General features: G+C 42.1%; 1 protein-coding gene across 4 annotated transcripts in view; it reads left to right on the top strand.

The window, feature by feature from the left end:
• Positions 1-478: 478 nt before the first annotated feature.
• The window catches only part of LOC133575275 (phosphatidylinositol N-acetylglucosaminyltransferase subunit Y-like), an 81,579-nt gene continuing 55,996 nt past the window's right edge, over positions 479-26,061 (top strand). For all 4 annotated transcript variants that reach the window (XR_012049335.1, XM_061927897.1, XM_061927892.2 and 1 more), the window contains exons 1-2: positions 479-617; positions 10,828-10,992. Coding sequence is in view for 2 of the 4 variants with exons in the window: in XM_061927892.2 (XP_061783876.1) it covers positions 10,829-10,992 (164 nt within the window). In the remaining 2 variants the exon portion in view is untranslated. The remainder of the gene's footprint in view (positions 618-10,827; positions 10,993-26,061) is intronic.

Genomic DNA, 26,061 nt, shown 5'->3' on the forward strand with positions numbered 1-26,061 from the left:
TACAGTATAGGACTTTATAAACACATACATGATATGACTTTATCAACACATACATGATATGACTTCATAAAAGCAAACAAGTGGATATTTGAAAGAGTTATGTAAGTATATGTGCAAGTAATTGTAAGCCTTTTGTTTAGGCAGAAAAAAGATTTCCCTCCACTTTTATCCAACAGTGAAGCGTGTATAACGCACAAAGTAAACTGCATGAAAATCGATAGAGAAAACAGCAAGGTATGATTCTTTTTCATTCGTCAACGCATGCCTTGCGTGGTAAAGGAACCCCCCCCCCCCCGCCCACCCCAAGATGGCCGCCCTGTTTCTCATCCCAACACAAATCAACCTTATTTGTCACAAACTGGCAACTGTGCTAGCCACGCCCCTTAACATATCACCTTGTAATTTGAGTCTGACCTCCGAACAAACTGTCTCATGATTGGTTGACCAGCCCGCGGGAAAGCGCGTTCACAGTACCTACATCGTGTCCATGACGTGACGTTTACAAGTTGAAAGCTATCGGTCCCTTTTTCCTTCGACGAACTACGCTCCGACTACCAACGTATCTCCTTTATTTTAGTTTAACCTTTTGACCGCCGCCAAACATAAATATCTACAAGGTAATGTATATTGTATTATTTGTATTTGGACGAACATAGTTGCTAAAACAGCATCTTCACTTGGTGATAGGCTAACGCGGCTCGCTCTTATCTTTCTAAAGTCGAGTTGATGCTAAGCTAAAGTAAGCTAACAAGCGATATAGCAACTGCCTTTGACCAACATGTTCATACAAAAAATGTACCATGGAAGGGTCCCGGGAGTTAAAGCACTCTTCGTCATGAACTTAAATAGCATTTTCACTAAACTTATTCCTCGTTGGCGTTCATGTTTTTATGTTGTAATTTAATATGGGGATTATGTTTCATCATTCGCTGTCAACTTCAAATACTCGACGGCTCCCCCATTGCACACAATGTCGATATGTCTGCTTGTGTTACATGAAATCGCTATTTTGTTGATTTCTGAAGCGCATTGTGTAGGTATGTGTTATGTAAAATGTAAATGAAGTTGGGGTGACCTAGGTCAGTATTTTTTAACCACTGTGCCGCGGCACACTAGTGTGCCGTGACATACAGTCTAGTGTGCCGTGGGAGATTATCTCATTTCACCCATATGGGTTAAAAATATTTTTTGCAAACCAGTAATTATAGCCTGCAAATTATGCGTTGTTGTTGAGTGACGGTGCTGTCTAGAGCTCGGCAGAGTAACCGTGTAATACTCTTCCATATCAGTAGGTGGCAGCCGGTAGCTAATTGCTTTGTAGATGTGGGAAACAGCGGGAGGCAGTGTGCAGGTAAAAAGGTGTCTAATGCTTAAACCAAAAATAAAAAAAAAGGTGAGTGCCCCTAAGAAAAGGCATTGAAGCTTAGGGAAGGCTATGCAGAACGAAACTAAAACTGAACTGGCTACAAAGTAAACAAAAACAGGATGCTGGACAACAGCAAAGACTGACTGGAGCAAAGACAATGTACATGACATGACAATCAACAATGCCCCCACAAAGAAGGATAAAAACAACTCAAATATTCTTGATTGCTAAAACAAAGTAGATGCGGGAAATATCGCTCAAAGGAAGACATGAAACTGCTACAGGAAAATACCAAAAATAAGAGAAAAAGCCACCAAAATAGGAGCGCATGACAAGAAGTAAAACACTACAGTGTTTCCCACAGGACAGGCATCTATTTGTGGTGGTGTGGTCGGGGGTGGGGGGTGGCGGCGGCAGCGGCGATGACCAAGAAGAACGCGGAGTTGGAATATAATTACAACACTTTATGTACATATTTATATACAGATTTGAACAATTAGTTATTCACTGAAATATATTTATTAATTGTGGTTCTTACAAAAAATATATCTTATAAAATATAAAAGCTAAAATGTCTCTTAAAGCTCTGCCCCTTTAATTAGTGCATACTAAATAATTTAACTTTAGCCTACTACTACAACCATATTATTTACCAGCAACATAAAGTGAAACAGAGGCAGAGGTGTATGTTTTGTCGTGGTCCTCTCTATAAGGCACATAAGAATATAAATTAGGACCCTTTTCATGAGAAAAGTGCATTTCTGATCTGACCCTGCTTTATTTTTCAGTGTTTGCTGAGTCTCACCTGTTCCCTCCGCCCTAATTTTTCTACTTGCCCGACTTCTCAAATCTACTTGCCCCAATATTTTTACTTGTTCTGCCTAGGTTTTTTTCTGGCTGTGTAGTGCTCATGGCTTATATCTTACTAAAATCCTTCCCGTTGACTATTTACAACACTACACAGTATTTATTATTATTATTATCTATAATTACATTTAAATGGCATTGCATACATGTAAAATTAAATGCTATTTCACATTATTTGACCAGTAGCAGTTACACCCATCTGAACAGGTCAGCCACCTGTTTAAAGCCCGATCACAGTTGAAATCTTGAAATGAAGGGCCTTTAATGGCCAAAACATTAACCTGGACAACATTTTAACAGCTGGTTGGCTCAGATTTTATTATTTTCATTGCATTCACATGCTGCAGTGGACAGTGGACATTTTAGCTTGAGTATTAATGTAGTATCTGAAGCACCGTCTCCACGGGTGTTTATTGACAACAGGGTTATAACCTGGACACGTTAGCTCGTCGGTATGAAAACAGGTGATTGTTATTACGTCCGTCTGCCCCGGACCCAGAGTCAAACAGCGGCGGTGTTAATGAAGCAGCGTCAGGCTGCTCACCGTCAGTGAAACACGGATTAACGTTAAATATATGTCGAGCCGCGAGCGATGCAGCTATAACCTATCTACCATAACCTATATTACCCTCGTATTTTGATCCCGTCCGTCCGTCTTCGTCTTCTTCGTCTTCTTCGTCTTCTTCTGGCCCACCAGGTGAATTAAGTGCTATTGGCGGAGTTACAATGCATAGTAGGCTACCGCCACCTACTGCACCGGAGTTGTAACTACAAGGTACATTCACAGACAGAGTCCCATTGCTTTTATGAGCGGTCGAGCGAGTCAAAAGCCGAAAAATCCATTTGTGGCGGACGTAATTCTTTCGTGGCGGGCCGCCACAAATAAATGAATGTGTGGGAAACACTGCACTACACACAGGAAAACAGCAAAAAAGTCCAAATAAGTCAGGGTGTGATGTGACAGGTGGTGACAGTACACCTACTTTGAGACAAGAGCTATAGTGATGCATAGTTGGTTATGATTTAAAGTCATATGCAACAATTACGACAACGACTTTTTACTGTCAACTGAGTTTCGTTTTTTAATGATTTCTGCTGGTGGTGTGCCTCCACATTTTGTCAACGTAAAAAATGGCCTTGGCCCAAAAAAGGTTGAAAAACACTGACCTAGGTCATATTCTTTAACAAAACAAAAAAATCAGTATATCGTAACATTAATCATTTCTGAAAAAAAATGTATGTCTGCGTTTTGTCTGTCTGTCTGCCTTATAACTATATTAGTAAACCAAACCCCAGAATATTGTCTTCCTGGTGGTCAACCCCTCCAGATCCAACTACTGGATTTAGAGCAGGGGTGTCAAACTCATTTTAGATCGGGGGCCACATGGAGAAAAATCTACTCCCAAGTGGGCCAGACTGGTAAAAATCACAGCACGATAACTTTTAAATTAAGACAACTTCAGATTGTTTTCTTTGTTTTAAATTAGATCAAGCTCATTCTGAAAATGTACAAATCATAATGTTGTTGGGGTTTTTTTACTCTTACATGTTGCGGTTAATAGTATTCTATCTTTATTTGTCGTTATTTATACTTTCTGAGTAAATTATGTGATAATGTTTATCAGTCAACTCATTGGTGTTAATTTCCAATGTATCAAGATAAAAAGATAATATCAAAATCAAATTACAGTATGTTATTTATGTAGTTTGTTCATTTTCCTCGACTGGTGCACTAACATCATATGGTTTATTTTATTTTTTACATATGTAGCATAATCTACAAAGATAAAAATAATTGCTATTGCGACATCTAGTGAACACATGTAGAACAGCAGTTTCTTTCATAAAAAATGTCGGCTCATTTTTATACTTGGCAAACTCATCCCGCAGGCAGGATAAAACCTGTTCGCGGCCCGTATGTTTGAAGCCCCTGATTTAGAGAAAGGAGGGGTGAGCAGAGCCGGAAGGAGCCTCCTTATTGGCTGACACATATATAGTGAAGGGCGTGGATGGTGCAAACTTGTTTGCAGTAAAGCATGGCTGCCGAACCCTCATATTGTTATTACTAGCCATACTGCTAAAAAACAAAACAAGAAGAGGACGAAAAGAAAGATGCTGTACATCTAAAAAGAACAAAGAACAGCCCAAAAATTATGGTCCAGCATTTTCAAGATGGAGGGCATTGCGGGCAAGTCTTGGACTAACTTTGGACGTGCAAGTTGTTGTTTTCCTTCTAGACAGGTCATCTAATGTTCCATTTCCATTCATTTTGTGTGTATCATTTTGCGTGGCGACAAGTTCTGTTCAGTGTATTGTAAGCAGAGACATAGTTTGTGGTTTTTGCATTTAAATTTTTGCTAAGTCTTTGTCGAACATATGGCGATTTTCAGAGGTGGGTAGAGTAGCCAGAAATTGTACTCAAGTAAGAGTACTGTTACTTTAGAGATTTATTACTCAAGTAAAAGTAATGAGTAGTCACCCAAATATTTACTTGAGTAAAAGTAAAAAGTATGTTGTGAAAAAACTACTCAAGTACTGAGTAACTGATGAGTAACATACACACACATATCATATATATATATATATATATATATATATACATACATACATATATACATATATACACATACATTGATATATACAGTATATCATTTATATTTATTTATTTTGCCGTTTTTGTTTACATGTTAAAGGTGTTTTAATGAATATACATGCATGTTTAACACATATAGATTCCTTTCTTTCATGTTGACAAGAATATAAGTTGGTGTATTACCTGATTCTGATGACTTGCATTGATTGTAATCAGACAGCAGTGCTTAACGTCCACGTTTTCAAATGCAGGAGAAAAAAAGTTCCTCCTTTCTGTCTAATACCACATGAAAGTGCAGTGTTTCCCACACATTCATTTATTTGTGGCGGCCCGCCACGAAAGAATTATGTCCGCCACAAATGGATTTTTCGGCTTTTGACTCGCTCGACCGCTCATAAAAGCAATGGGACTGTCTGTGAATGTTGCTTGTAGTTACACCTCCGGTGCAGTAGGTGGCGGTAGCCTACTATGCATTGTAACTCCGCCAATAGCAAGAAGAAGAAGAGGGACGGACGGACGTGACGGACGGACCGAATCAAAATACTCGACGGCTACTTTTCATAATGATGGCGCTTCCTACGTTTCTACCTCAAACGTCCAAAAGCTGCTGAAAGCCTTGATCCAGGATGCCATGGGGAAAGAAACTTAAATGGTGCCTTTTGGCGACAGTTAGCAGCTTGGTGGCTCATAGCCGGCTAGCTAACGCTTGCTAGCGTGGTAGCATTGCTTCATTTTTACAGGTTATAGGTAGATAGTAGTGATGGGTACGGCAACACCGATGCATCGGCGCATGCGTCGAGCTCAAAGAGCGAAACCCTGTGTCGGTGCGCGTACCGCTTTTAGAAAGTCACGTGACCGATCATGAGATGTTTTGGTCACGTGACCGATACGCGAACTGTGTCGCACTGACGCCTCCTCTGTGCCCTGTGACCAGGTCTTTTCTACAGCCGGAGAAATAATAACTAAGAAGAGAAAGCGTCTAAAATTGAATACGTTGGAAAAACTGTTTTTTTTTAAATAAAAATGTGTAAAAAAAATTAAATAATAATTTCCAGGTCCACAAGCATCCTCATTCACAACACGTTCTCTTAGATTTCCATGTTATGATACATGTTCACATTATTTATTGACTGTGTCTAAAAAGACAAAAAATATATTTTTATTTAAATGAAGTTATGAAATAATCCTAAATGAAATACAATGACTTGGTTTATATTATTGTATATACTAGGTCAGTGGTTCTCAACCTTTTTTCAGCAATGTACCCCCTGTGAATTTTTTTTAATTCAAGTACCCCCTAATCAGAGCAAAGCATTTTTGGTTGAAAAAAAAAGATAAAGAAGTAAAATACAGCACTATGTCATCAGTTTCTGATTTATTAAATTGTATAACAGTGCAAAATATTGCTCATTTGTAGTGGTCTTTCTTGAACTATTTGGAAAAAAGATATAAAAATAACTAAAAACTTGTTGAAAAATAAACAAGTGATTCAATTATAAATAAAGATTTCTACACATAGAAGTAATCATCAACTTAAAGTGCCCTCTTTGGGGATTGTATTAGAGATCCATCTGGATTCATCAACTTAATTCTAAACATTTCTTCACAAAAAAAAAATCTTTAACATCAATATTTATGGAACATGTCCACAAACAATCTAGCTGTCAACACTGAATATTGCATTGTTGCATTTCTTTTCACAATTCTTTTTGACAGACATTTTAGTGACAAACCTTCACTGAGTTTATGAACTTACATTCATATTTTGTTGAAGTATTATTCAATAAATATATTTATAAAGGATTTTTGAATTGTTACTATTTTTAGAATATTTTTTTAAAATCTCACGTACCCCTTGGTATACCTTCAAGTACCCCCAGGGGTTCGCGTACCCCCATTTGAGAACCACTGTACTAGGTCATAAAATCAGTGTCAGTTGAGTCGGTCCATAGGTTGCCTGTAGGGATTTTTAATGTCCAGCAGATGTCAGTATTTAGTGACACAGTATCGACACAGTATCAATACAGTTTTGCAATGTGTCGAAACGCTTCATGACGCCTCATCAACCCATCACTTGTAGATAGGTTATAGCTGCATCGCTCGCGGCTCGTCATATATTTAACGTTAATCCGTGATTTCACCGAGCGTTTCACTGACGGTGAGCAGCCTGACGCTGCTTCATTAACACCGCCGCTGTTTGACTCGTGGCCCGGGGCAGACGCACGTAGTAACAGTCACGTGTTACAATACCGACGAGCTAACGTGTCCAGGTTATAACCATGTTGTCAATAAACACACATGGACTGAAGCTAAATTGTCCACTGTCCACTGCAGCATGTGAATGCAATGAAAAGAATACAATCTGAGCCAACCAGCTGTTAAAATGTTGTCCAGGTTAATGTTTTGGCCATTAAAGGCCCTTCATTTCAAGATTTCAACTGTGATCGGGCTTTAAACAGGTGGCTGACCTGTTCAGATGGGTGTAACTGCTACTGGTCAAATAATGTGAAATAGCATTTAATTTTACATGTATGCAATGCCATTTAAATGTAATTATAGACTATGGACTGGACTCTCACAATATTATGTCAGACCCACTCGACATCCATTGCTTTCGGTCTCCCCTAGAGGGGGGGGGTTACCCACATATGCGGTCCTCTCCAAGGTTTCTCATAGTCATTCACATCGACGTCCCACTGGGGTGAGTTTTTCCTTGCCCGTATGTGGGCTTTGTACCGAGGATGTCGTTGTGGCTTGTGCAGCCCTTTGAGACACTTGTGATTTAGGGCTATATAAATAAAGATTGATTGATTGATTGATAATAATAATAATAAATACTGTGTAGTGTTGTAAATAGTCAACGGGAAGGATTTTAGTAAGATATAAGCCATGAGCACTACACAGCCAGAAAAAAACCTAGGCAGGACAAGTAAAAATATTGGGGCAAGTAGATTTGAGAAGTCGGGCAAGTAGAAAAAACCTTAACGTTGAACCCTGCATGTGTTGAGTTGCTGCCGCTTAAGGTTAGACGGCACTGTACATAGAGCGCTTCTGCTCGTTAGTAATAAATTCTAATGTTGGATGTTCACTCCTTCACACAGATGAGTATAGAAATATATTTTCAACGGCCGAAAAGGGCTCGACTTGGAGAGGAGGTAGGCCTACAGTCCGGACCACAGGTGCGACCTGTTCAGCAGCAGGAGGAGGAGGAGGAGGTTGACTGACTGTGGCAGGACACCTCTGCCTCTGTTTCACTTCATGTTGCTGGTAAATAATATGGTTGTAGTAGTAGGCTAAAGTTAAATTATTTAGTATTCACTAATTAAAGGGGCAGAGCTTTAAGAGACATTTTAGCTTTTATATTTTATAAGATATATTTTTTGTAAGAACCACAATTAATAAATATATTTCAGTGAATCACTAATTGTTCAAATCTTTATATAAATATGTACATAAAATGTTGTAATTATATTCCAACTCCGCGTTCTTCTCGGTCATCGCCGCTGCCGCCCCCGCCCTCCGACCACACCACCACAAATAGATGCCCGTCCTGTGGGAAACACTGAAGTGGTTGGTTTTTGGTATCTTATTTGTCCAGCTTCCATATTCGTTTTCACACACTTTACAAGAAATACATTGGCGGCAAATTCCGTAGCTTGCTAGCTTGTTTGCGCTGGCTTTCGGAGACTCTTATTTTGAAAGCGCAGGCGCGATGGAGCGGCACTTTTATTGTGAAGACAGGAACTGTGCAGTCAGTCTTTAGGCTTGTGACGGGATGTACGTTTGAAATAAAAAAGTGTCTTTTTTCCTTCACACTTTTGATTGATTGATTGAAACTTGTATTAGTAGATTGCACAGTACAGTACATATTCCGTACAATTGACCACTAAATGGTAACACCCCAATAAGTTTTTCAACTTGTTTAAGTCAGGTCATGTGACCGCCTGGCTCTGTTTGATTGGTCCAACGTCACCAGTGACTGCATCTGATTGGTGGAACGGAGTCAAACGTCACTAGTGACTGCATTTTATTGGTGGAACGGAGTGAAACGTCACCAGTAAGGCAGGCACTTTGAAGGTCTGTCTGACAGACCAAAACAAACAAAGCGTGCATTAACAGATCGATAAAAATTAGTAGCGAGTAGCGAGCTGAATGTAGATAAAAGTAGCGGAGTAAAAGTAGCGTTTCTTCTCTATAAATATACTCAAGTAAAAGTAAGTTGCATTAAAACTACTCTTAGAAGTACAATTTATCCCAAAAGTTACTCAAGTAGATGTAACGGAGTAAATGTAGCGCGTTACTACCCACCTCTGGCGATTTTACAGCTTAGCAACATGAATGAGTATTTCAGAGAGTAAAAAAATATATAAGTATTGTTTTCTTGCGATGAATATTAGGAGAATTATGCATTTTTAAAATAAAGAGTTCTTTATTATATTATATATAAATGACTTTGTGAACTCATTAATTATTCTTCACAGTCATTTTTGCTGATGACACAAATGTATTCTTGTCACACAAACATCCTGAAAGCCTTCAAGCTATCGTCAATAGTGAATTAGTTAAAGTAGATAATTGGTTCAAATGTAATAAATTATCCTTAAATATAAAGAAAACAAACTTTATTATATTTTGTTCAAAAAGAAGCCGTAACAACTTTTGATAGGATACTGATTAAAATAAATGGTAAAGCAATTGAGAGAGTTGAGAGCACTAAATTCCTTGGTGTATATATATGTATGGATTTATACATTTGAAAAGCATATCGAATATTTAATGAATAAGTTATCTAAATATGTCGGTGTACTCTCAAAATTGAGGCAGTTTCTTCCACTTAACGCTCTCCTAATTTTGTATCGGACTTTTTGAACCATATATAAACTATTGCAATGTCGTATGGTATAACACGTATCCCAGTTATTTTAAAAAACTGGAGATTCTTTAGAAGAAAGTCATTCGTGTGTGAGCATTAATGGGGAAACATTAATGCTCCCTCAAATCCTCTTTTTTATGGGTACACTCTTTTGAAGCTTACTGAGTGCAACAGCTTCCACAGTGCTTGTATTATGTATAATGCAGTATACAAATTAAATTCTAGACTCTGCCAGCTCATTACAGTGACTACTACTTCTCATAGATTTAACACCAGAAGCAAACCTTTATTAAGAGGGAAACATGGTCATCTAAAGTGTACAAGCTTTAGTATAGCCCGTTGAGGCCCAATGATCTGGAATGAGATTGATAGTTTTAGAAAAGAATAACATTCTGTAAACATTTTTAAAAATCGTTTTAAGCGACGTGTATTGCGACGTTATGCATAGTTTATTTAGCACGGCCCTTATGGTTGAGGGATTCACATTAGTCACATAATTTTGGTCTTGACCTCTGTGTGTATGATGAGATGATCGCACATCTTCAAGATGCATCTTTTTAATAAAATTTGAATAATAGGAAATCGAGACTGATTTGGCGGATTTTAAAGATTCCTTTTTTATAAATGTCAACCTGTTGGTAGGTTGGTATGAAATTGTAAATGTGTATTTGGTTGGTAGATTTTGAAAGGAATTGTATTGTACTGTATATTATATGATGATGTATATTTTAACTGTGGGTTCCTGTCCATTAGCTGTGTGCTTCTAGAGATCATCTTTTTGCAGAACAGACTCTGATATTAACAAAATAAACAATAATGTAATACAAAATTATGTCTGTAAATAAATAAGAGTATCTCTGATTCAGTGTTAAGGATCGACAAATTATCGGCACCGATATTTGGCATTTTTACGTGTATCTTTACCGTCCTTTTTCAACCCGTTTTTTAACAACCTTTTACAACAGAACTACTTCAGAAGCTACACACACATGATGGCATTATGTAGTATTAAAATTACAATAATTAGTGAAGTAGATGGTAATAAACACTGCTCAAGTACCAGTCTGTTGCCCTGCATTAGTAAAGTCCTCTTTTTTAATTAAAAAAAAAAAAATTACTCATCGACAGGATGGAAGAAGGAAGACACCGAAAGGTCCTCACCAGAGTGGACCCGCGGCATGGGGAGAGGAAAGGGTCACCCGCATGGAGAAAGATCACAACTGATCTGGAGAGTCTTGCATTGGACACAGTGAAATGGAGGTCTGCTGCTTCTGTCCAATGCTGGCGAAATAAGTAAGTCATTGACAATAATTTTCTCCAAATATGCTTTTTATATCGGACGGGGCATTTATTTGAATTCTTGTGAGAGCTGTTCTCTAGTCTGCTTAGCTGCTTTCACCGCAGACACGCACCCCTCTTCACTCGTGAGTCGCCAACAGTATTTTCTCATCTGCATACATATCAAACTTCCTGTTTTTGCCGGGTAATCCAGTTTTTGTCCATCTTTCGTGGCACATACGCGGTCCAGTTTTGTTTGTTTTTCTACTGCAGCAATGGAGTCTCTCGACAAGCCTCACTCATCATGATGTACCGTATTTTTCAGATTATAAGTCACTCCGGAGAATACGTCACACCGGCCGAAAATGCATAATAAAGAAGGAAAAAAACATATATTTACGTCTCACTCGAGTATAAGTCGCATTTTTGGGGGAAATTTATTTGATAAAATCCAACACCAAGAATAGACATTTGAAAGGCAATTTAAAATTAATAAAGAATAGTGAACAACAGGCTGAATAAGTGTACGTTATATGACGCATAAAAAACCAACAGAGAACGTGCCTGGTATGTTTACGTAACATATTATGGTAAGAGTCATTCAAATAACTATAACATATAGAACATGCTATACGTTTACCAAACAATCTGTCACTCCTAATCGCTAAATCCGATGATCGCTAAATCCGATGAAATCTTCTTCCTCATCGCTACTGGTATGTGCCGCTCCCTTTCTTTTTGCTGCTCGATCTCCGTTTTCTGCTGCATATTTCACTACGTCCGGCTAGTAATCTGCAGTATATGATTTCCTTTTCGGTGCCATTCTTCTCAGTTTTTCTAAGTTACAGCAATGTTGAAATATTCCATTTCAGTAGCTACGGATGTAGCAGCAGTTAGCATCCCATGACCCACAATGCACTTCTGCCATGACGCACAATGCACTTCTGCCATGACCCGCTCCGCCGAATTCTTATTGGTTGACGTGTGTGACGATTGCTGACGTGTGTGTGACGATTGCGGACATTTGCTTCGTCTTTTACGCGAATGAGATAAATAATAGTATTTGATATTTTTCGGTAATGTGTTAATAATTTCACACATAAGTCGCTCCGGAGTATATGTCGCACCCCCGGCCAAACTATGAAAAAAACTGCGATTTATAATCCGAAAAATACGGTAATCCAAAGAGGTTCATTAGGTCTTCAATAATTAATGCAATTTGTTATTCTTAAACACAGACCTGTGTGTTTACTTACCTGATGGTTTCGGCTACAGCTGTTGCCTTCCTCACGGTTGTCACGTGATGTGATGTGTTTAGAACATATTTACAGCTACAATGTTTACATCACGTTTACAGTTTCACATTCTAACATGTCCGAAAAGGAGTAGGAAGAAGTAGAGCTTTTTTAATCCACCCTTTTTCTGTCTAGTAACAATTTCTAACACAGTTGTTCACTTTCTTTTTCAACCCTAATTACAACAACAATATATCATTAAATGAATAGATAAATAAACATCAATACAGTTTACTTTAATAGTAATAGGGTTGTCCCGATGTCAACATTTTGGTACATGTACCAAAATGTTTTTCAATACTTTTCGAAACAAAGGCGACCATAAAAAATGGCATTATCGGTTTTATTTGAACAAAATATCTTGCGGTACATTAAACATCTGTTTCTTATTGCAATCAAAGAAAAATGTTGTCCTTAAATAAAATAGTGAACTTATTAGACAAATTGTCTTTTAGTAGTAAATAAACAAACAAAGGCTCCTAATTAGTCTGCTGACATATGCAGTAACATATTCAGTGTTGGTGCTAGGAATTTTCAATTTTCCCAGGGACCCCATCAAGTCATAAAAATGGGGTCCCACAGTAAATGTTTGGGATCCCACTTTATTGTAACCGTTTTGAAAACAAATGATAAATGTACTGTATGCATTATCCTGTTATATCTCACATTCTATATTGTGTTTTGGTTAAAAGGTTGTCATAAATGTTACTTAATTCATAAAAAAAACAATACAAAAGAAAAAAATTTGTATGCATATGTAAATGTATTAAGTTATAAACATTCATTCACTTTCTTCTTTCCTTCATGGGTCTAAACTTTACAGCTGCCGGTAGTTTTTTCTATGTTTGTATTTAATAAGTTGTAGGTGTATTTATTTCAGTATAAAAGTATAAAAAGTGTTTTGCTTCGGTCATGAAATTATGATAATCGTGTGCCAGGACATACATACATGATTTATGTAACACTTAAATCGTGAGTTTTTTTTGTTATGTTTTTATGTTGTTTTTTTGTTTGTTTGTTTTCTGCCCTTTTTGTCAAAGAAAACTGTTTTTTTATGGCAAACACACAAAATTTTCCACAAAAAATATTTTTCACAGTGGAATATTTTTTGTGAAGTAATCGGAGCCTTGGATAGGTCAATAATTCATAAAAACATTGATTTTGATTCAATATTATGTTTTGAGCAATGACAGTTTTAACGAAAAAAACCATCTTTGTTCTGTTAGTCAACATTGCAACTTTTTCTAAATTACATTTCACCTGTAAGCTTTTTTATTCCACTTCTGTTATGTTTTTTTAAATATTTTTTATATTTTTAGAATGTGCCGCAGGCCTTTAAAACATTAGCAGCGGGCTGCAAATGGCCTCCGGACCACACTTTTGACGGCCCTGTTATAGATTATAAAACATTTAATCTAATAAATCTATTGATAAAAAGCAGCCTGGCGACGCATGCGCATTTATCATAACGCAGTCAGCATCTCTGCTTCAGTAAACAATGACGGTGATGACGTCACTGTCAGCGATGCGATCGACACTTGCTAGTTTGTCAGCCACTTCTCCAAGAGACTCCTTTTGAATACTCCTCTCACATTAACATTTCAAACGGCACATATTTTCCCCGTTTGGTGACCTGCAAAGTATGTTTTTGGGGTGGAGGAGTCTGGTCGGGCGCTGGTTAGCTTGAAGCTAACAGCTAGCCTGTCTCCAGCCTCGAACGATGTCGCTCCAGCAGGAGACAAAAGTGAAGTTTCCATGGACTCGCAAAGACTAAAACAACTAATTTACTGGAGAAATGGCACAGGATAAAGTTAAAAAGATTGACTTTACACTCACCTTAGTGTTTACTATGAAGTCTTTCTTTTGACAGCCCTTCGAGGTAAAGTTGTCCGAGTGCAAACTGAGGCAGTATTTGTGATTGATAAAACTTTCGGCGAATCAAAATTTAAGAAATTGTACCGGAAAGTTCATTACTTTGAAGACGACCAATAAAAACGCAATAAACCGGGATGGCAAATATAAACAAAACACTGGCGGAAAGCGATAATCGATGAAAAAAAAAGCAAGCAAGCGTAGTAGACAGGGTCGGTAAAAAAGAATAAAAAAATCAGCATCCCGGGGACGTGCGGACTTACGAAAATGCGTGTCCTTTCTGATTCCAATGTGTAAAAAGTCACAAAGTATATAAAAATGGGACCCATTACCCCTGCTTGGCACTCAGCATCAAGGGTTGGAATTGGGGGTTAAATCACCAAAAATCATTCCCGGGCACGGCAGGCACCGCTGCTGCCCACTGCTCCCCTCACCTCCCAGGGGGTGATCAAGGGTGATGGGTCAAATGCAGAGGACAAATTTCACCACACCTAGTGTGTGTGTGGCAATCATTGGTACTTTAACTTTAAATATCAAAATATTACGTTGAATCACTTTTTGTCAATATTACATATAATGAACATTTTACATAAATGAACACATCGAAACACTTTATAAATATTTATTATGTGCACAAAGAAATAACAGTTACAATTGTATGTATCTGCCAAACAAGAAATAGGTTTTAATCACAACATAGGACTAACAACAGTCCTTTAAATCTCATTAATACCACAGAAAAGGCAATTTGTCAATTTTCCGCACACGATAAAGGCTTGAATAATGTCAAACACGTAGCATTACAATAACCATGAAGATAAAGTATTTGTCTTACATCTAATAATCCGCTGTGGACAAACGAAGCCAAGCAATGCATGTTTAGCAAGCGGTGCGCGGTCCCGCGAAGGAAATATATTTTTGGCAGGGAATCACATTTTGGCACAACACCAGCAAAACAAGCTAACCGGAGTTTTGACCCGGAGAAGGCAGGGTCAGTAAAAAAAAAACTGCATCTCCGGAAATGTGCGTCCTTTCTGATTTCAATGCTTAAAATGCGCGTTCTTTCTAATCTCCATGCGTAAAAAGACACAAAAAGTGGGTTAACGCCACATTGTTACCTGCAAGCAGATCAAAGTACTCTGCATCTTTGAAATCACAAACACTTCCCAACATGCCAGCTTACAACAGAATGGACCAGCCGACAAGCAATTTCGAGGAGGACCCTTTCGTTCGAAGGCCTCTTGGAGTGGAACTGGCGACAACTGGAGGCATTGGAGGCGTAGGGTTTCCATTATTTGCCCGAGGAGCACATGACTTGAATTCAGGGACCCAATGGCAAAGCCGTCCCGGTCTACTCTGTTCCGCCCAGCTCAAACACCAATCTATTTTCACCTAAACTCGTCAATGCGGACGGAAGCCGACCTCACTGGCTTCGGCCCGCCTTCACGATTCCCAGGACCCACGGATTCCTCCACCTGGTCGAAGCGAGCTACAGACTGCTTCAACTCCGTTGCTGTCACATCCACAATTTGGTCATCCTGGTCAACTTTTTTTTAGCCAAACGATTCATGTCTAGAGATGCTGCTCAGTCAGATGACAGATTGAGACAGCCAAACAAAATGTTTCTCTTGGACAAAGACAAACAAAGGATCCTCCAACGAAATGAGAGCAGAAGGAAAAAGAGGCAGAGGTGTGGACTCGAGTCACATGACTTGGACTCGAGTCATGAATTTGATGACTTTAGACTCGACTTGACAAAATGTAGAGACTTGCAACTCGACTTAGACTTTAACATCAATGACTTGTGACTTCACTTGGACTTGAGCCTTTTGACTTGACGTGACTTGCTACTTTCCCCAATACCCAAAGATTAAAAAGTTATTCAGCGCTCCGTAGCTTTCATTTTGTACGTGTCTGTCTTATCTATCAGCGTGTGTGCTGCTTGTCAGCGTGTGTGCTCTCAGTACAATAGCCAATCAAATTAGATCAACGTTGTTTTCGTCCCACAGCATTCATCCAATCAAATTGCAGGACAACCACCGAACAAGAGTTGTCAAACAACGCGCCAGTGAGAAAGATTTATACCAAAGTTGGTTTCGTTCGGGTATTAAAACGACGACTTCGAATATTACAGATGGAGACGCAGCAACTTCCAACTTCGTTCGACATTTGAAGATACACAAAGAAGGTTAAGTTTTGAATGTAAGCTAACATTTATTGGCTAAGTAACGTAACTTTTATTTGCTGTGTAGTTAAATCAATGAGGCTGTAAACTCACTGCTAACGTTATAACCATAGACATCTTATAAGTAGACGCAGCATCGAGCGCTAATGCCTACTGGCGCAGACGAGACGTCATAGAAAAATAGAAAAATACAATCATGTGTGCTTACGGACTGTATCCCTGCAGACTGTATTGCTCTATATTGATATATGATGTAGGAACCAGAAATAAATTAAATTTTTATGTTGATTTAATAAATTAAAAAAAAAATGTTTTTAATTTCTTGTGCGGCCCGGTACCAATTGATCCACGAACCGGTACCGGGCCGTGGCCCGGTGGTTGGGGACCACTGCTGTAAAGGAATGAGTTAAATGTTTAAAATGACTGGTTAATAGTGCTATTATGAAGTGCAATGTCAGCACTATTTTTTTTCCTGCAATTTCAAATGCACTTGTTTTAATAAAAAAATACAGCGTTTTAAAAGCATACACAATCTGTGTAAAAATATTAGTCTGTGGTTAAAATGACTTGTAAGGACTCAAAACTCAAAATGCAGGACTTGGGACTTGAAACTTTCCAGTCTTGACTTTGGACTTGACTCAAGACTTGCCTGTCTTGACTCGGGACTTGACTTGAGACTTGAGGGCAAAGACTTGAGACTTACTTGTGACTTGCAAAACAATGACTTGGTCCCACCTCTGCAAAGAGGAGACAAAGGTGGATCTCTCTACTAAGACAATGGAAGCGTGGAGTTGGTTGATGGTGAAGTTAACGGAGGCAGAAAGCTGCTACCGATCTCAGGGCGCCCGGAAGTCGTCCCCAACACGATCCCCATTTGCATCTCTCTCTCGCCAGATGCCGACACAGTCAGCTGCGCTTTCCTCCCACTCAAGCCTAATGTTGGTATGATTACTTCTCACCATTCTTCTGTTTACGCGGCTTGGGATGTCATCCAGCACGTCCAAGATTCTAGCCTGTCGTAGCATGATGTTGTCACACTAGTGTTCGAAGAAGGCACGATGGCGCCCTCCAATGACCGCAAGTAGACATTGACGTCAATCATGAAAGGGGGCGTGCGCAGGTGACGCGTTTCACACAGATTCACACACACTCCACTTCCTGCTCCTGCGCCGCAATCTATTGGGGACCATCCAGAGAAGTATAGGGCAGCGTGGATGTACGAGTGGTACCGGAAGGTTCTGATAGAGCTAGTGATGAAGGGTCAGCTTCTTATGTCGATGTCTGCTCAAGCCAAGCCTGCTCCAGCTTCGACTCTCGCTCAAGCCAAGCTCGCTCAAGCCTCGACTCTCGCTCAAGCCAAGCTCGCTCCAGCTTCGACGCCCGCTCAAGCCAAGCTCGCTCCAGCTTCGACACCCGCCTAATCCAAGTTCGCTCCAGCTTCGACGCCCGCTCAATCCAAGTTCGCTCCAGCTTCTACGCCCGCTCAAGCCAAGTTTGCTCCAGCGTTGACGCCCGTTCAAGCCAAGCTCGCTCCAATTTCGACACTCGCTGAAGCCAAGCTCACTCCAGCTTCGACGCTCGCTCAAGCCAAGCTCGCTCCACCTTCGACGTCCGCTCGAGCCAAGCTTGCTCCAGCTACTCAAGTGGGTCAGACGCCGCCAACGACTAAAGTGGGTCAAATGCTACCAGTCTCTCAGGTAGGTCCAACAAGGCCGCCTCCACCAGGTCTGACAGCGCCGCTGCAGTTTCCTTTTATCGCTTCCAGCTCAAGCTTTGCAGTCAGCTTCAGCTTCGCCTCCAGTTTGGGGCAGTCAGCTCCCTGTCGGCTGCGAGGATTCGCGGTCCATGGACGCCCCCCGCGCCATCAGCAGCCATGTCCAGAACTTGGGTGTGGACCACAATGGCTGTTGAAGTATTCTTGCCCGTGTCCGCCTCTTCGTCGGTCACGTATGTGGCCAAATCGTGGACGCCCTCTGTGCCATTAGCAGCGACGCCCAAGACTTGTGAAAGAAACTCTTTGGCTGTTGAGGTTGTGGTGGTGCTTATGTCCGTCTTGTCGTCGGCTGACCTGTCTTCACAGGTCATATTCTGTGTTTGTGTTAAATATTTTTCTCCTTAGTTTAGTGTTCTGTTATGTTCTCAATACGCATTTTCTTCCTCGTTTACGTTTCCTTGTTGCTAGGTGGATTGAGTTTTTCACACCAGTATCAATTTGGCTAATCAGGACTCACACCGGTTGCAAATCCTAATCACTCCCTTTTTTATGCCCGTCCACCATCATGTGGACGCTAGTCCATTGTTATCGGCATGCGAATGTCTGTTAGCTTACACTACTAAGTTTTTTCATGCTATCGGAGGAGCCACATTTTATGCTTTGAGCTTCACGTGCGTTTACCAGCGGCACGTCTTTTTATTTTGTATTTTGCCTTGTGATAGAGGGACAAGCGGTAGAAAATGGATGGATGGATGATATTGAAACCTGCAATCTGCCCAAAGTTTTCCGCATCGTTGGAATCTTAAACACTTCCCAACATGCCAGTTTACAACAGATTGGCTTTAATGGCCACCACCAGGAGGTATTTGTGAACAAAAATGGATGCAATGGCCGCCGCGCTCCTGAGCTGTGTTAGACCCAAAATCACGCCAAACATCCCCCTTGCGACGCAGCTTTGTACTTTTTACTTTTCGTGTGTGAAGCATATTTACATTTATTGTGAGCATCTTCTAAGCATCTACCTAACGTATACTGCAGCTTAATAATATCTCATCTGTTAAACGTTGACAAACGGTGCGTCATGGGAGACGCCGGAGTTTGTTGTAATTTTAAGGATGCAAATGAACGAGGTTGGAGCTTGAGGTAAAAAAGGAGAATTTTTTAAAATAAATGAACAAAAAGCGAGAGCAACAGGGAAGTGCTCTGACCGGACAGGCTTTGACGAAAACAAAACAAAATACAAAACACAGGAAATGTGGAGCTGACTGCATCCACAGAGTACGAGTGTACTTGCGCTTTGCATCCAAAAGGATTGTCTATGGTCACCAGCGAATAGAGAATAGATAACATCAAGAATGGCCCGACAACAAAGATAGAAACTTAAACAGGTGAGGGGAAATGCTCTGGGACAAAAGTGAAGCAGCCACGAGAAAACACCAACAAAACCGGAAGAGCCACCAAAATAAAAGCACAAGACATGAACTAACACAAATCGGAAAACACTAACCAAACCCAACATAAAGACAAGGCCTGGTGTAACCAGCCGTCCCACCATCATAACTATTAGACAATAATCGCAATCTGCTGAAAGTTGGCTGATTGACACTGATGTCAAAACATATTTTTCACTAATAAAACACAAGTAACATGGTGTTCTTCAAAGATGTATTTGTGCTACGTGTCCAGTAGAGGGCACACTAACTAACTCGTTTCATCCTTCATCACCAGCAGAGGGAAGTAGTGAGGACTAGAGAGCCAATTGCATTTACTCAACCCAATCGTGTGAATCAATGGCAAGTTCAGACTGAGTTTGTGAAGTAAACAATAAGTCAACAAGTTATGTCTCAACACACATTGTCTCAACCAGCCTACAGCAGGCAACTGTAATTTTGCACCATGTTCACTCTAAACGTGAGTGAAGAATGCCCTCCCAATTTTAACCACTAGATCGCAGTACAGAGCTGGAATAGTTTAGTCCAGGTTCCAACTTTGACTATAATTTGAGTTCCTTGAAAAAGTGGCACTGTTTTAAGATTTTTTTGGAGATAAGTGTAGTTAGGTTTTGTTTTTAATATAGTTTATATAAAACACAAATTATTAATTTTTCTAAGCACTGTAATTAATCTGTTTGTACAAATGTAATAACATTTCTGGGGAAAATATAAGGGAATGTAATCTGTTGGCATCTCATTTAAACATGGGATTGAACTCAGATCCCTATTAAAGGTGTGATTGCTATTCTGCTTCCTAACCACTGCTCCATTCCATCATGAATAGATTTTATTGAACTCAATTTTATTGCTTAAAAATATGTGGAGGAGTTGTGACAAAAACGTTTGACATCACGTTGAAGAAGAGGACACACACGGAACCTCAACAAAGTGTCCCTGTGGCGAGGAAAACTGACAATAAAAGGTTTGTCAGTTTAAATAATCAATTCACACTGACTGTTGTTAAGGAAGTACTACATTTATACTGAAGCTTGTTTGTTGGGTTAAGCTAACGTAGCATGTCGCTAGTTCGTCATTAGCAATCAGCACGTCATTCAAAACTTTCCTTTTGTTCTCAGTAATTACCGAATGAAACAAGTACAAAAATACCTACCGACAGATGTTCATGTTTACTTTAGATTTGCCAGCTTGTTGATTCGCTATCTTAAGATTAATTTATTTGCTAGGTAGTTTCTTAGTTCCTGGTCGTAGCTAGTTTAATGACATAACTCGAGTCAGTTAAGTATATTAGATAGGCAGAATGAAGATTGGTCTTTCTTGTGAAGCTAAATATAGGCAGAATGAGAATAAGTCTTTCTTGTGAAGCTAAATCACACATGAACAAGCTTGACATCTACATATCATTACATTCTGATGCTTGTATGTATGCTTTTAACCAGTGTTGGGTTAGTTTTGTGCACCACCTGTACTGCAAACACCCGGTACACCCGCCAGTCACTCTTGGATATCGGTAACTCGCACCAGATATCTGTTTCGAGCGACTTTCACCACGAGCACAACATCCCAGATGACATAGCGAGAGCACAGGGCTCTCCGTGGTTTGTTGTCGGGTCTGGGAGACGGCGCAGACGGAGGAGGGAGAGGAAGCAGAAGCGTGGCCGCAGGTCCGGCGTCTTGCTCAGGCTTAGGAAACAACCCCACAAGCCACCTCTACCGAGCCTGTTCCTCTCTAATGCCAGATCCCTTGTACAGAAGATGGACGACCTGGAGTTGCAACTTGCTGGAAACCGCTATGTTCGGGACTGTTGTGCTATGATTATCACCGAAACCTGGCTTAACCCGGAAATACCCGATGCTAGCATGCAGCTAGCCGGACGCACTCTGCTCCGCCGGGACAGAACTAAGGACTCCGGTAAGAGCAGAGGAGGGGGGCTCTGTATCTACGTGCATGAGAACTGGTGCAACAACGGGACAATCACTAAACAGCACTGTTGCCCGGACGTGGAGTACATGTCTGTTAGATGTCGGCCTTTTTTTCTCCCGAGAGAGCTGTCTGTTGTTATCATCACGGCTGTGTATATTCCACCGGACGCCAAAGTAAACACAGCGCTCTCTCTTCTGCTGAACACCGTCAACGAACAGCAGCGGGCCCACCCCGACGGTGTTCATATCATAGCAGGGGATTTTAATAAGGCCAATCTGAAGACTGTACTCCCTAAGTTCTACCAGCACGTGAAGTGTTCTACAAGGGGCAAGAACACCCTGGACCACGTGTATACCAACATAAAGCACGCGTACAGAGCTACACCCCTCCCCCAGCTTGGACAGTCAGACCATCTTTCCCTCCTGCTCTCTCCTACCTACACCCCCATCAGACGCCAGGCCAGGCCTATCACAAAGACTGTTATGACCTGGCCTGACGATGCACTCCCCAAACTTCAGGACTGCTTCCAACACACAGACTGGGACCTCTTCCAACAACAGGAGCTGGAGACAGCCACAGGAACGGTGCTGGACTACATAAAGTTCTGCATCGGGAATGTGACTGTGGAAAAAACCATCCGGGTTTACCCCAACAAGAAACCCTGGATGACCAGCCAGGTCCGCACACTCCTCAGGGCCCGCGACGCAGCCTTCAGGTCAGGGGACAGGGCACTGTACAGTGTTGCTAGAGCCGACCTGAAGAGAGGGATTAAAAAAGCAAAGGCGGACCACAGGAGGTGCATAAAGTCCCATCTGTCCAGCAAAAACTCACGGGAGGTGTGGCGGGGCATTCATGACATCACGAACTTCAGAGGCTGCAATATGACAACTGCGGATCAGAGTGCGACACTGGCAGAGGAGCTTAACTGTTTCTTTGCCCGTTTCGAAACCCCCCAGCGACACTCATCTGCTCCAGCCCTGCCCCCGCCCCCACCGGGCTCTGGCGCCACTCCACTCACTGTACAGGAGCACAGTGTCAGACGAGTGCTCCTGGCTGTGAACCCCAGGAAGGCTACCGGACCAGACGGAGTACCTGGAAAGGTGCTCAGGACGTGCGCCCACCAGCTCGCTCCCCCCCTCACCAGGATCTTCAACCTCTCCCTGGCTCAGGCAGTCATCCCATCCTGCCTGAAGTCATCTACAATAATCCCGGTGCCGAAGAAGTCTCCCATCACCAGCCTGAATGATTACCGACCAGTGGCCCTCACTCCGGTAATCATGAAGTGCTTCAAGCGACTTGTTCTCCAGCACATCAAGGACCATATCCCTCCAGACTTCGACCCCCACCAGTTCGCATACCGGGCGAACAGGTCCACAGAGGACGCCATCGCTGTTGCTCTCCACTCTGCTCTGAACCACCTGGAGCAGCAGCAGAGCTACGTCCGGATGCTCTCTGTGGACTATAGCTCTGCCTTCAATACAATAATCCCGGACAGACTCTGCAATAAACTGGACACTCTTGGCCTCCCCCCTCTCACAAACGCCTGGATAAGGGACTTCCTAACGGACCGACCCCAGAATGGACCGTCAACGAACAGCAGCGGGCCCACCCCGACGGTGTTCATATCATAGCAGGGGATTTTAATAAGGCCAATCTGAAGACTGTACTCCCTAAGTTCTACCAGCACGTGAAGTGTTCTACAAGGGGCAAGAACACCCTGGACCACGTGTATACCAACATAAAGCACGCGTACAGAGCTACACCCCTCCCCCAGCTTGGACAGTCAGACCATCTTTCCCTCCTGCTCTCTCCTACCTACACCCCCATCAGACGCCAGGCCAGGCCTATCACAAAGACTGTTATGACCTGGCCTGACGATGCACTCCCCAAACTTCAGGACTGCTTCCAACACACAGACTGGGACCTCTTCCAACAACAGGAGCTGGAGACAGCCACAGGAACGGTGCTGGACTACATAAAGTTCTGCATCGGGAATGTGACTGTGGAAAAAACCATCCGGGTTTACCCCAACAAGAAACCCTGGATGACCAGCCAGGTCCGCACACTCCTCAGGGCCCGCGACGCAGCCTTCAGGTCAGGGGACAGGGCACTGTACAGTGTTGCTAGAGCCGACCTGAAGAGAGGGATTAAAAAAGCAAAGGCGGACCACAGGAGGTGCATAGAGTCCCATCTGTCCAGCAAAAACTCACGGGAGGTGTGGCGGGGCATTCATGACATCACGAACTTCAGAGGCTGCAATATGACAACTGCGGATCAGAGTGCGACACTGGCAGAGGAGCTTAACTGTTTCTTTGCCCGTTTCGAAACCCCCCAGCGACACTCATCTGCTCCAGCCCTGCCCCCGCCCCCACCGGGCTCTGGCGCCACTCCACTCACTGTACAGGAGCACAGTGTCAGACGAGTGCTCCTGGCTGTGAACCCCAGGAAGTCTACCGGACCAGACGGAGTACCTGGAAAGGTGCTCAGGACGTGCGCCCACCAGCTCGCTCCCCCCCTCACCAGGATCTTCAACCTCTCCTTGGCTCAGGCAGTCATCCCATCCTGCCTGAAGTCATCTACAATAATCCCGGTGCCGAAGAAGTCTCCCATCACCAGCCTGAATGATTACCGACCAGTGGCCCTCACTCCGGTAATCATGAAGTGCTTCAAGCGACTTGTTCTCCAGCACATCAAGGACCATATCCCTCCAGACTTCGACCCCCACCAGTTCGCATACCGGGCGAACAGGTCCACAGAGGACGCCATCGCTGTTGCTCTCCACTCTGCTCTGAACCACCTGGAGCAGCAGCAGAGCTACGTCCGGATGCTCTCTGTGGACTATAGCTCTGCCTTCAATACAACAATCCCGGACAGACTCTGCAATAAACTGGCCTCCCCCCTCTCACAAACGCCTGGATAAGGGACTTCCTAACGGACCGACCCCAGAATGTGAGACTTGGCCCGCACCTCTCATCCTCCCGCAAGCTGAGCATCGGCTCCCCACAGGGCTGTGTGCTGAGCCCCCTCCTCTACTGCCTTTACACCCATGACTGCAGTCCGGCCCACAGTGACAACCTTACCGTCAAGTTCGCCGACGATACCACAGTGGTCGGGCTCATCTCCAGGGGTGACGAGGCTGCCTACAGAGAGGAGGTCCTGAAGCTGACGGCCTGGTCTTCGGAGAACAACCTCGCTCTCAACACCAGCAAGACCAGAGAGATCATCGTCGACTTCAGGAGGAGCAGCACCGACCCTGCCCCCCTCTACATCAACGGCGAGCGTGTAGAGAGGGTCCACACCTTCAGGTACCTTGGAGTCCACATCTCTAATGACTTCTCCTGGACAGTCAACACCACATCAATCATCAAGAAGGCTCAGCAGCGGCTACACTTCCTTAGAGTCCTCGGGAAGTACAACCTGAAGCCTGACCTGCTGCTGACCTTCTACCGCTCGTCCATCGAGAGCCTGCTGACCTACTGTATTACGGTATGGTACGGCAGCTGCACTGCAGCAGACAGGGAGAGGCTGCAAAGAATGGTCAAGACGGCTCAGAAGATCATCGGCCGCCCTCTCCCCTCTCTGACGGACATCTACACCTCCCGCTGCCTCAACAGAGCCAGTGCCATCATCAAGGACAGCACCCACCCTGGCTCTGACCTGTTCCACCTGCTGCCCTCTGGGAAGCGCTACAGGTGCATTAAAACCAAAACAAACAGGCTAAAGAACAGCTTCTTCCCCAGGGCCATAACCATCCTGAACGGACTGCCCCATTGTCCCTCATAACTGCCTTCTCTTCGGTGCAATAACCCATTCCACCAACCACCCTGTTTTTGTTTTTTTCATGTATATATTCATTTCACACCATATTCATTGCACTTCTACATTTTTTATATTTTTATATATTTGCACATTGTTTTTCTAGCATGCACACATCGCACTGTATGGAATGGCCTCAATCTCGTTACCATGCGTAATGACAATAAAGCTGATTCTGATTCTGATTCTGATTCTGTTACTGAAAACCAGTAACTAGTTACAGTTACTAGTTACTTTATTTCAAAAGTAACTCAGTTACTAACTCAGTTACTTACACCAAAAAGTAATGCGTTAATGTGAAAAGTAGCTATTTAGTTACTTCTTTTTTTCTTCTTTTTTTTTAAAGCTCCCATTAATGCCCTTTTTGCCTTCATTTCAGTACTGTTATTGCACTGGAGAATAATACAATCTGTTGATCAACTTGACATACATTTTTATTTTCCTTTTAACATAATTAATGAAAAACAGTGCAACATAAAAAGGCATTCCTCCTTTCTTTAAACTTGGACCAATGACCATGAATAAAAAACAAGTTAAAGTGCAACATAAGAAGGCACATCATCTTCCTTGAAACATAAAGCCTGATATCTGGAGTGATGCTGCTGTCTTCCACACTTGGAGCCATGGATTGTAGAATACTTGTTTTCAGTGGCAGGATCATTGACACAGATGGTGAAGTTTCAGTGCTCAGTAGAGATGGAACAGTTTTGAGGGGTTTAAGCACCTGGAGGACCTCACCTGCCACTCTCACATCATCATCAGACAGGGTGACATTTGTCTTCAGGGTGTTGTGGGTCAATGCAGAGTATATAGCTGCCTGCTGCTCC

This window comes from Nerophis lumbriciformis, linkage group LG35 (assembly GCF_033978685.3).
Source record: "Nerophis lumbriciformis linkage group LG35, RoL_Nlum_v2.1, whole genome shotgun sequence".
Taxonomy (NCBI): domain Eukaryota; kingdom Metazoa; phylum Chordata; class Actinopteri; order Syngnathiformes; family Syngnathidae; genus Nerophis; species Nerophis lumbriciformis.